Genomic DNA, 12,773 nt, shown 5'->3' on the forward strand with positions numbered 1-12,773 from the left:
CCACAGAAGTGGTTTGCCACTGCCATTGGCAGTGTCCTTACAAGACTGGTGACCCCAGCCATTATTAATACTCTTCAGAGACTGTCTGCCTGGCGTCAGTGGTCGCATAACCAGGACTTGAGATCTGCACCGGCTGCTCGTACGACCATCCACCACCTGCTCCCATGGTTTCACGTGACCCTGATCGGGGGGCTAAGCAGGTGCTACACCCTGTCCAAGGGTGACCTGCAGGCTAGCGGAGGGAAGGAGCGCCTTTCATCTCCTTTGATAGAGACGTAGCTCCACCCCATCACCCAATAAATATAAGTTTATAAGCAGTCTAATAAAACACAGTGTACAGGTACCTGTTGAGTATGGCTGCATATACTTAAGGTTAGCTTATAGAGTCTGATTGTATGTGCATAAAGTGACGATAGCTGCTGGACATTCTGAATATAAGATGACTCTGACAGGAAGGGCTTGTCATCTCATGTTCTCGATATTTATTGCTTATATATTTATTGTTCTTATTTATTTCTTTTTGTATTTGCATTTTGGTGTCTTCTGTACTCTGACTGAATGGCCTAGCTGGGCAGTCTTTCATTGATTACGTTATGGTTATTATTCTATAGATTCACTGAGTACACCCACAGGAAAATGAATCTCAGAGACATATCTGTACTTTGATAATAAATTTACTTTGAACTTTGAAATGATAAAGTGATGATAACTCTTGGCGAGAGCAGCAGCAGTGCACATGAAAACACAACAGGACAGTGACTGTGTCAGTGGGGGTATGAGCTGTGCAGTGTCAGTGTAAAGTGGCCGTCGTGGGGAGGGGTGGGGATGAGGACCTGTGAAGAGGAGTGGCTGATGTGGATGCAGTGGTGGAGGGGTGGGTCAGTGGGTGGTGGTGTTGATCAGCCTGACTGATGGCTTGGGGAAAGCCATTGTTTTTGAGTCTGGTGGTCCTGGTGTGGATGCTCCGAAGCACATCGTGTACAGCACAGGTAAGCAGTAGACAGCTCGCTGTCCCAGTGACGAGACCTCGGTGATACAGGGTACTCATTAGTCTCACAGCCTGAGGGAAGAGGCTGGCAGTCCTAGTCCCTCCTTCCTGACCGTAAAGGGTTAAATAGTTTGCGAGGTGGGTGGTGCAGATCTTCCACAATACTCCGAGCCCCTTGTCTACAACACTTCCAGTAAATGTCACAAATAGGGGGAAAGGGGAACCCCAAAGAGCCCCTCAATCCAAACTAGTTATAACTAATTGCTGGTGAACGCAGCAGGCCAGGCAGCATCTCTGGGAAGAGGTGCAGTCAACTTTTCAGGCTGAGACTCCTGACGAAGGGTCTCGGCTCGAAACATCAACTGTACCTCTTCCTAGAGATGCTGCCTGGCCTGCTGCGTTCACCAGCAACTTTGATGTGTGTTGCTTGAATTTCCAGCATCTGCAGAATTCCTCGTGTTTACAACTAATTGTGTTATTTTGTTGGATAGTTTCTGCCATGAAAATAACTGAAATTCTGGGAGCTGGTGACATCTCCAAGGCAATTGAACAATGCAAAGGTAAAAGATTAACTTTCTTTGATTCAGTCTGCAATAGATATTGGTAATTGGTTTATTCATTTAGAGATACAGTCTGTAACAGGCCTTTCTGGCCCTTGGAACCGCTCCACCCAACAACACACCTATTTAACCCCAGCCTAATCACAGGACAATTTACAATGACCTGTTAACTTACTAACCAGGACATCTTTGGAAACTGGAGCACCCAGAGGAAACCCACACTCCTTTCACAGGAAGAGTATACAAACTCCTCACAGAGGATGCCTGAACTGAACTCAGGATTCCAATGTCCCAATCTGCAAAGCTGTCACATTAACCTCTACATTATCGTGGCTTCCTAGTTGCTGTACATAGTACAGCAAAAAGCTGGTGGCCAACTATTTTAATCCCTATCCCCATTCCACATTCCGATATGTTGGTTCACGTCCTCCCTTTTGCCATGGTGAGGCTAATCTCAGGGTGGAGGGGCAACTACTCAAACTCCATCTGGGTAGCCTCCTACCTGACGGCATTGACATCGACTTCTCCTTCCGGTAAGATTTTTTCCCCACTCCTTTCTGTCTTCTTCAATTCCCTACTCTGACCTCTTACCTCTTCTCCTCACCTGCCTATCACCTCCCCCTGGTGTCCCCCCTTCTTCCTTTTCTCTCCCACGCTCCACTTGCCTCTCCTATCGGATTCCTTCTTCTCCAGCCCTTTACCTTTCCCACGCACATATTATGATTCTAGTATGGACCCCCCCCCTTCCCATCCCCCCACCTTTTTTATTCCGGCATCTTCCCTCTTCCTCTCTCGTCCTGAATAAGGGTCTTAGCCCGAAACATCGCCTGTTTATTCATTTTCATTATTGCTGCCTGACCTGCTAAGTTCCTTCGACATTTTGTGTGCATTACAGTGAAAAGATTGTTTGCCTGCCGTCCAGACAGATCCTGCCATAGATACGCTTCATCTCATGTTCTCGATATTTATTGTTTATTTGTTTATTATTATTTTGCTCTTCTTTTTGTACTTGCACAGTTTGTTGACTTTTGCAATGTCCAAGTTGGTGTGGCTCCTCCACTGATTCCGTGATGCTTATTATTCCATTATGGATTTACTGAGTATGCCTGCAAGAAAATGAATCTCAGGGTTGTATGTGGTGACACACATGTACTTTGATAATAGATTTTCATTGAACTTTGAACTTTAAATGCCTCAGGGTAGTCACAAAAGGGAAAAAAGAACAAAGTTCGGGATAGAGTATTGGGATCGTACCGGGATTGCTGTGAAGGAGAGGCTCCACTGTGCCATGTCAGTTTGAAAGGGTAAGGTGGAGGAAACTGTAAACGTGACTGTAGATGTGAGGCAGTCACCGTAGATCAAATGGGGAGTTCAGGAGAAATGCCTTTGTCAACAGCTAAGGAGCCTTCGAAATGGGGGGAAAATTCTGAAATCAGAGGTGCAAAGGAACTTGGGAGCCCTTGTGCAAGATTCCCTAAAGGTTAACTTGCAGGTAGACTCGGTGGTGAGGAAGGCAAATGCAATGTTAGCATTCATTTGGAGAAGACTAGAATGCAAAAGCAAGGATGAACTGCTGAGCCTTTACAAGGCACTGGGAAGCCTCACCTGGGGTACTGTGAGCAGTTTTGGGCCCCTTTATTTAAGGATGTGCCGGCATTGGAGAGGGCCCAGAGGAGGTTGATCCTGTGAATGAAAGGGTTAATGTATGGTGAGTATTTGATGGCTTTGGGCCTGTACTCACTGGGGTTTGGAAAACTGAGCGAGAATCTCATTGAAACCTACCAAATATTGAAAGGCCTAGATAGAGCGGAGGTGGAGAGGACGTTTCCTATAGTGTGGGAGTTCAGAAACAGAGGGCACAACCTCAGGATAGAGGAGCATCCATTTAGAACAGGGATGAGGAAGAATTTCTTTGGCTAGAGGGTGGTCAATCTGTGGAATTCATTGTCACAGACAGCAGTGGAGGCCAATTCATTGGGTATATTTAAAGCAGAGGTTAGTAGGTTCCTGATTAGTCAGGGTGTCAAAGGTTACAGGGAGAAGGCAGGAGAATGGGGTTGAGAGGGATAATAAATCAGACAAGATTCAATGGCAGAGCAGACTTGTTGGGAGTTGTTTAGTGTTGTGTGGATCTAAGGGCTAGGCCCCCGTCCTTACTCCCCCTTCCCTCTCGACCACTTCCTTTCTAGCCAGTCTCATTTCCTCCCAGCGTAATGGCGTAGCAGTTAGCACAACATCTTACAACAGTAGGATAAGGGTTCGATTCCCACCACCATCTGTAAGGAGTTTGTACGTTCTCCCCCTGACTGCGTAGGCTTCTAAACTCAGACAGTTACGATTAGTAAGTTGTGGACGTGCTAGGTTGGCGCCGGGGTGTGGTGACACCTGTGGGCTGCCTCGCACAAATCTCGCTGACTTGATCTGACGCAAGAGACGCATTTTACTGTATGTTTCAATGTCCACGTGACAAATGGAGCTATTTAATTAATCAATCAATCGATCTAATCAATCTTCCTAACAATAGATGATAGAAAAAAGGAGGGCTATGAGGGAGGGAAGGGTTAGATTGCTCTTGGAGTAGGTTAAAAGGTCAGCACAACATTTTGGGCCGAAGGACCTGTACTATGTTGTACTGTTCTATGATAACGATCTTTCCATTCCATCCCCAGAATCATTCAGCTTCAAGAAGTTCTTTGAGACAAGCGGCCTCTCTAGTAAATCTCCCAACGACGTAAAGGAGGTCTTTGCAATTCTGGACAAGGATGGCAGCGGCTACATTGAGAAGACTGAGCTCAAGTAAGAGCAAACCTGGCTTCAGCCATTGACATTCAACAGCGGGGGTCGTGGTTTTAAAAAAGCACTGGGCATGCGCGAAATGCTGGCAATACACAGCAGGTCAGGCAGCATCTGTAGAGAGAGGAACGGTTAACGTTTCCTCCGAGGTAATGTTGAATATTTGCAGCATTCACTTCTGGGTCAATGCCCTTTCGTCAGAACTACTCAGTCACACTTTTCATCACCACTCTAATACTCGCTGGAATTTAGAAGATTGAGGAGGGAACTTATTGAAACGTATAAAATCCTAAAGGGATTGGACAGGCTAGATGCAGGAAGATTGTTCCCGATGTTGGGGAAGTCCAGAACGAGGGGTCACAGTTTGAGGATAAAGGGGAAGCCTTTTAGGACTGAGATGAGGAAAAACTTCTTCACACAGAGAGTGGTGAATCTGTGGAATTCTCTGCCACAGGAAACAGTTCATTGGCTATATTTAAGAGGGAGTTAGATATGGCCCTTGTGGCTAAAGGGATCACGGGGTATGGAGAGAAGGCAGGTACAGGGTTCTGAGTTGGATGATCAGCCATGATCATACTGAATGGCGGTGCAGGCTCGAAGGGCCAAATGGCCTACTCCTGCACCTATTTTTCTATGTTTTCTATGTCTCTATGTTTTAATAATTTATAATGACACACACAAAATGCTGGAGGAGCTCAGCAGATCAGGCAGCGTCCGTGGAAAGGAATAGACAGACAATGTTTCAGGCTGAGACCGTTCATCAGGACTGGAAAGGAAAGGGGAAAGAGTCAGACTAAGAAGTTGGGTGGGGGGAAGGGAAGGAAGATGTACAAGGTGGCAGGTGATAGGTGAAATCGGGAGGGGAGGGGGTGAAGTAAAGAGTTGGAAAGTTGATTAGTAAAAGAGATCAAGGGCTGGAGAAGGGGGAATCGGACAGGAGAGGACAGAAGACTATGCAAGAAAAGGAAGGAACAGGAGATCTTTCTTCAGCTCTCCTGGTAAATTTGCCTTGTACTCCTTCAATCTTATTGATATTTTTTCTGTAGGTATGTGTCCAGAAATGCACACAACCAATTGTCTCTTCACTGGAAAATTATTGCCCTAGTTTCCAAGTCTCTCTCTGCCTACCTCTGGTATCTCCACTACCTCCAAAACGTCTGTGCCAATGCAATTCCAGCCTCTTCAACATCCATCAATTTAATTTTTAAAGATTTAAAGATTAGCTTTATTTTTCAAATGTACATCAAAGCATCAAGATATCCAGTGAAATTGTGACATTTCTGTCAACGAGCAACACAGACAGAGAATGTGCTGGGAGCAGCCCGCTAGTGTCTTCATGCTTCAACATACTGCCTGTTACTACCGCTGGTGTTTAGGGCAGCAGTGAAGGTCCTCCGTCTTTGTCCGTCCTCGGCCACTCAGATGTAAAAGGATTCTGCATTGCCGATTCTGTAACGATTTTGTTTGAGCAGTCAGGGTTGTTTGCCTTGAGCTGAACCCCCGAACCTGGAGGACCAGTGGACTCTACACTTTGACCTGTTCGGCATGGGTGACCCTACTAAGAGCCAAAGCATAAAGCCCTGACTCCAGCCAACATAGCTCTCCAGGTCACTGAGGCACAGAAGCTTCCAAACCCAACAACAAGGTTATGGTCCTCTTGAGATGCTTCAACATAGCAGGCATACAAGTTACTAGCCCTGACCCGTATGTCTTTGGAATGTGGGAGGAAACCAGAGCACCCGGAGGAAACCCACACAGTCACAGAGAGAACATTCAAACTCCTTACAGACAGCAGCGGGAATTGAACCGGGGCTACTGACACTGTAATAGCATCATGCTAACCGCTACCGACTGCGCCTCCCATAATGATCGGCAGCCATGGGATTAGCTCCGCAATTCCTCCCGAACCTTGTCCATCGCTGTCCTCAAGCGGAGTACTCTATGGAGTTACGCAGCTTGAAAGCAGGCCCTTCAGCCCTTCAACTCTGTGCTGACTCATTAACGTTTATTGTATTTTATTCTCCCCGTATCCCCAACAACAAATCAGTCAGCTACACACCAGGGGCAAGTTATGGCAGCCAAACTATCCACCAACCCACATACCTCTGGGAGCACCCAAGGGAAAACCCACCTGGGTCTCTGGATCTGTGAGGCGGCAGCTTTATTTATTTAATTTATTTATTTAGAGATGCTGTGCATAGGCTCTTCAAGCACTTTGAGCCACATAGCCCAGTAACCCACCAATTTAACTCTAACCTAATCATGAGACAATTTACAATGACCAATTAATCTGCTGACCAGTACGTCTTTGGACTTTGGTGCCCCACTTTTCTGTGGCTCTGCTCTGCCAGAAAATGAACCCCGAGTACTGGGTCAGTGTCCTCATATCTCCTATCATGGCCCAGACATGAGGTCACTTTCCAAAGTCTCTGGTGAAGCATATTGAGATGTTTTGCAACAAGAATATAAGTTGTAGCTGTTGTTTACATTGTTGTTTATCAGGAACTGACTATCGTGTTTCCTGCTTCAGGTCCTTTCTTAAATACTTCTCACCTGATGCCAGAATGCTGACCGATAAAGAGATCCAGTCCATGGTCTCCGCTGTTGACCATGATGGTGACGGACAAATCAAATTCCAGGGTAAGTTTAACTTCCTTTAATGTGACCAGTGATCAGCTTTGGGCCCCGTCTCTGAAGAAGGACGTGCTGGCATTAGGAAAGATCCGAAGGAGGTTCACAAGAGTGATCCTGGGAATGAAAATGTTAATATATGAGGAGCATTTGATGGCTCTGGGCCTGTACTTGCTGGAGTTTAGAAGAGTGAGGGGGTTCCTGGGTACTATGGACTGGGAGGATATTTCCAATAGTGGGAGAGTCTGGGACTAGAGGGCACAGCTTCAGAATACAAGGATATCCCTTTAGGTCAGGGAAGAGGAGAAATTTCTTTCTTCCCATTTGGAGGCTGTGCTCTCCGCTCCTAGACTCTCCCACTACTGGAAACATCTCCGGTCCACTCTAGGCCTTTTGTGGCAGCAGTACAGTGCAAAGGCATAAAACTTACTGTAAACTGCAAAATAAATAGTGCTAACAAAACAATGATGAATGAGTTAGTGTCCATGGATGGATGACTATTTGGAAATCAGGTGGTGGAGGGGCGGAAACTGTACTTAAAACATTGAGTGTGTGTCTTCAAGCTCCTGTACCTCCTCCCTGATGATAGTAATGAAAAGAGGGCATGTCCTAATGGATGGGGGTCCTTAATGCTGGGTCCACATTCCTGAGGCATCACCATTTGAAGATGTCCTCGATGCTGGGGAGGCTGGTCCCCATAATGGATTTGGCTGAGTTTACAACCCTCTGAGGCTTTTTCCGATCCTGTGCAGTGGCCCCTCCGTACCAGATGGTGATGCAACCAGTCAGAATGTTCTCCATGGTTCAGCTGCAGAGTCTTTGGTTTCCTTTTCTTACCCACCTCACTGTCTGCTGTCAATTTATTATTGAATATGCATAAAGTCCTGTGTTTCCATTGCAGAATTCCTGCAACTAGTTGAGCTGTCAAGAAAACCTAACACCTAAGTCAAGAACTAACCCCTAAAGGCCATGATGCTATGACACATTAACCTTTGACCTCTGAAGCAAGAATTGGTCAAGATATCTTTGTTTAATCGAGCAGCAGAATGGAAAAGTATACTCAGATAAACGCATCGTCCTAAGTGATTGATTGGTTTCTTGCTCAGGGGAAGGTCTCTCAAAACAAAATAAAGTACATTTTGGAGGCAAGGACATGGTGTGGCTGGTGTGTGGAAAAGAATGTGGGGACAGGATGTTCAAGTTCAAATTCAACTTTATTGTCATTGACTGTACACATGTATACAGCTAAATGAAACAATGTTCCTCAGAGGCCAACATGCAAAACACAATACATACAGTACGGTGCATGTATATACATACAGTACATACAGTACAGTACATATATATATAGAGAGAAAGAGAGAGAGAGAGAGCAAGCGCTAGGGTACTGTGGTCATTTTAATTTTAAAATAAGTGTCCACTTGGTTGCTTTCTCCAGATTTCCATGTATTGTTTCCACTTCTTTCTGATTACACCATTACACCATTATACCATCAGCATTTTACTTCCCTTGACCCTGATCTTCCACAGAGGCACAGGCCTGATGTTGTGGGCTTGTTCAGGTTCAAGTTTATCGTCACTCAACCATACACATGTTCACAGCTAAACGAAACATTATACCTCTGGGACCAAAGTATCAAACACACAGTATACATGTACACAGCTGAACGAAACATCGTTCCTCTGAGACCAAGGTGCGAATCACAGTACACAGTATACAAGTAATTGAAACAATATTCCTCTGGGCCCAAGGTGTAAAGACAGCACATACAGCCACAAAATAACATTAACACAAATCCCGGAGTGGCCTGGCCTGAAGATTGACAGGTTAACACAAAGTGCGAGGTTCATGATTATGTGAGACATAAGATGATGTTACTCATTCTCATCATTACATGTCATGTCGAATGACGTGGGTGATCATGGTCTACCCATGACCATAAAGGTTCTTGGCAAATTTTCTACAGAAGTGGTTTGTCATCGCCTTCTTTTGGGCAGTGACTTTACAAGTCAGGTGACCCCAGCCGTTATCAATACCCTCCAGAGACTGTCTGCCTGGTGTCAGTGGTCACATAACCAGGACTTGTGATATGCACCGGCTGTTCATACGACCATTCACCACCTGCTCCAATGGTTTCACGTGACCCTGATCGGGGTGAGGGGGCTAAGCAGGTGCTACACCTTGCCCAAGTGTGACATAATGTTACTGGCACTACTATAATTAAAAAAGCAGTTTAGATTAGATTATAAGGACACTCAGTACTCGTTTATTGTCAATTAGAAATGCATGCATTAAGAAATGATACAATGTTCCTCCAGAGTGATATCACAAGAAAAACAGGACAAACCAAAGACTAACACTGACAAGACCACATAATTATAACATATAGTTACAGCAGTGCAAAGCAATACCATAATTTGATAAAGAGCAGGCCATGGGCATGGTAAAAAAGTCTCAAAGTTCCAGTCGACTTCCGATAGTCCCCAATAGCAGGCGGCAGAAGGGAGAAACTCCCCCTGCCATAAACCTCCAGGCACCGACAACTATTGATGCATTGGAAGCACCCGACCACAGTCGACTCTGAGTCCGTCCGAAAATTTCGAGCCACCGACCAGCCCTCCGACACCGAGCACCATCTCTGCTGAGCGCTTTGACCCCAGCCCCGGCCGCCGAGCAACAAGCAAAGCCGAGGACTCGGGGCCTTCTCCTCTGGAGATTCAGGATCACACAGTAACAGTGGCAGCGAAAAGGGCATTCCAGAAGTTTCTCCAGATGTTCCCCCGTTCTCTCACGTCTGTCTCCATCAAATCAGGATTGTGCACGATACCCTACTTGACAGATTACAGATATCATTCACCGGAGTGGCCGCTGTGCGCTGCGTTGCGCCGCCATCTCCTCCTCCTTTAGCAGAAATAGAAAGTATAGCAGAAATTAAAGATGAAAAGTGACCAGAGCAGGAAGAGAGTGCCAGTGAATTGGGGATGGTTGGGGGGGGGGTGGTGGGTGGTGGGCAGGACGTGCAGGCACAGCGTACATGTGTGCTGGGATGTCCTGCTTGTTCTACATTGTTCCAATACATTGAAAATCTCATGGAACTGGAGACAAGATTCAAGATTTAGATTTATTTCTCACATATACACCGAAACACACAGCGAAATACAACTTTTGTATCAATGACCAACAGTCCAAGGGCAGGATAGCAAGCCCCTTTTCCACTGCCTCACACATACAAACAGGCTTTCATCCCCAGGACAGGCTCCAGTCCTTGTCCCCTGGACACTCAAACTTACAGGCGTTGGGGGTCCAGCCTCCAGTTTCTGGCCTCGCAGATTCATGGATTGCTCGGAAAACTGATGGCAGCGGGTAAGAAGCTACTCCTAAATAATTGAGTGTGGGTCTTGATCAGGCTTCTGTACCTCCTCTCTGATGGTAGTAACGAGGAGAGGGCATGCCCCAAATAGTGAGGGTCCTTCATGATGGATGCCTCCATTTTTGAGGCACTGCTTGTGAAGACATCCTTTATGGAAGGGAAGATCGTGCTCTTGGTAGACTGGCTGGGTCCACATCCCTCCAGAACCTCTTGCAATGCTGTGCATTGGAGCCTCCACACCAGTGGTACAATGGTACAACCAGTCACTGTACACCTATAGAAATTTATGAGAGTCTATGGTGACGTGCTAAATCTCATCAAACTCTTAACAACGTGTTGTTCCGACAAACATTGTGGATGTGCTATGCTGGCTCCAGGATGTGTGGCAACACTTGTGGGCTGCCCCCAGCACATCCTTGGGTGTGTTAGTTGTTAATGCAAACCACACAATTCTCTTCATGCTTTGATGTACATGTGATAAATAAACCAGAATTTGTTGTGAACCCATAAACACTACCTTGTTATTCATTTTGCACTATTTACTCCTTTTTATGATTTATATCAATTTTATATGTTTGCACTTGTACTGCTGCTACAAAATGATAAATTATACATCTTGTATGTCAGCGATCATAAGCCTGATTCTGATCCTGATTCTGGCTGTGATTTTGATTCTGATTCTGGTTCTGGTTCTGGATCTGACTTTGATTTAGGTTCTAATTCTGATTCTGATTCTGGTTCTGATTTTGATTCTGATTCCAGTTCACTTTTGATTTAGATTCTGATTCTGATTCTGATTCTGAATCTAGTTCTGTTTCTGATTCTGATTCGGGTTCTGATTCTGGTTCTAGTTCTGACTCCAGTTCTGATTCTGACTCTGTCATGGTCCGGTCCATGAAGTCCAGATTCTGGTTCATGGTCCGGTCCATTAACCCTTGTTCCAGGTTTTCCGGTTTACCCCATTTCTGTTGAGCACTCTAATTGAGGCACATGATTCTAGTTTGGGCAGAGTCATAAATACTTTCAGAGACCAGGGCTTGGCTGCTGGATTGCTCCTGTTGTAACATCCCATCCCATCCCATCCCATCCCATCCCATCCCATCCCATCCCATCCCATCCCATCCCATCCCATCCCATCCCATCCCATCCCATCCCATCCCATCCCATCCCATCCCATCCCATCCCATCCCATCCCATCCCATCCCATCCCATCCCATCCCATCCCATCCCATCCCATCCCATCCCATCCCATCCCATCCCATCCCATCCCATCCCATCCCATCCCATCCCTGCCCTGCCCTGCCCTGCCCTGCCCTGCCCTGCCCTGCCCTGCCCTGCCCTGCCCTGCCCTGCCCTGCCCTGCCCTGCCCTGCCCGTGACCCTCACTTGCACCTTGTCAGTCTCGCCTTGGAGCAACCCACTGGTGGAAAGCTAGTGCAGTCATCGAGATATGGATTTGGCTGTTCCGTACCCCGCTGAGGTTACCGGTCACCTCAAGTCTTGGAGCCACTCTGGACCAAGCTCCTTTCCTGTCCCTTGCCTCCATTGGGTAAGCCAGGCCATTTGCTGTTACCCTGCAGTTGGTTCTGTCAGGTAAGCCAGGCCATTTGCTGTTACCCTGCGGTTGGTTCTGTCCCTTCCTGTCCCTTGCCTCCATCGGGTGGAGTCCCGCATCCTGCCCAGGAGTTGCCTTGAAGTACCCTTGCCCCGTCATGTCCTCGTCTGGCCTCCAAGAACCCAAGACTGAAGACCCCAGCCTCACGCCTCAAGAGCCAAGACCCCAGCCTGCAGCCCCAAGCCTCTAGGCCCCAGCCACGTCCTGCCCTGTAGTCATGTCATGTCCCTGCCTGGTTCTGGGGCCCGAGCCCGAGGTAAGACCCAGGCTCTGGGTCCTTGTCCAGTCTCTGGCTCGGAGCCCAAGCCCAGGCTCCTAGTGCATAGTTCCTTGTCCGGGTTACCTGTCTTGTCCATGTCCTAGCCCAGGTCTGCGTTCTTGTCCCTGCTCCTTGTCTGTATCCTGTCATGTCCCTACTCTAGTCAAGTCCTGTTCCTTGTACTTCGGTGTCTGTGTCTTGCATTTGGGTCTGTTCCCAACACCCCCACTATGACAGGCTCTGGTTCTGTTCCTGGAGATGGAGATGCTGGCATCTGGAGTTACAAACAATCTGATGGAGGAACTCAGCGGGTCGAGCAGCATGTGCGAGGCTGAAAGAATAGAGGATGTTTCAAGTGCTGACACAGGATTTCAAGGTGAAATGTTGACAATACCTTCCCCACAGTCGCTGCTCAGCCTATTCAGTACCTCCAGAAGATTGTTTTTTTGTTCCTGTGGAACATTTTAAACATTTAAGGATTTAAGAATAGCTTTATTTGTCACATGTATATCGAAACATACGAAAAACGTATTTCACTGTATCAACCACCAGCACA

At 46.7% G+C, this 12,773-nt stretch overlaps 1 protein-coding gene across 1 annotated transcript; it reads left to right on the forward strand.

Annotated features, from left to right (window-relative positions):
• Nucleotides 1-1,487: 1,487 nt before the first annotated feature.
• LOC140202455 (parvalbumin, thymic-like) lies at nucleotides 1,488-7,917 on the forward strand. The gene is made up of 4 exons (XM_072267320.1): nucleotides 1,488-1,548; nucleotides 4,218-4,344; nucleotides 6,872-6,981; nucleotides 7,874-7,917. The coding sequence occupies exons 1-4, from the start codon at nucleotides 1,488-1,490 to the stop codon at nucleotides 7,915-7,917; spliced, it is 342 nt and encodes a 113-aa protein (XP_072123421.1).
• Nucleotides 7,918-12,773: the final 4,856 nt, after the last annotated feature.

The sequence above is a fragment of the Mobula birostris genome, chromosome 9 (assembly GCF_030028105.1).
Source record: "Mobula birostris isolate sMobBir1 chromosome 9, sMobBir1.hap1, whole genome shotgun sequence".
NCBI classification, from domain to species: domain Eukaryota; kingdom Metazoa; phylum Chordata; class Chondrichthyes; order Myliobatiformes; family Myliobatidae; genus Mobula; species Mobula birostris.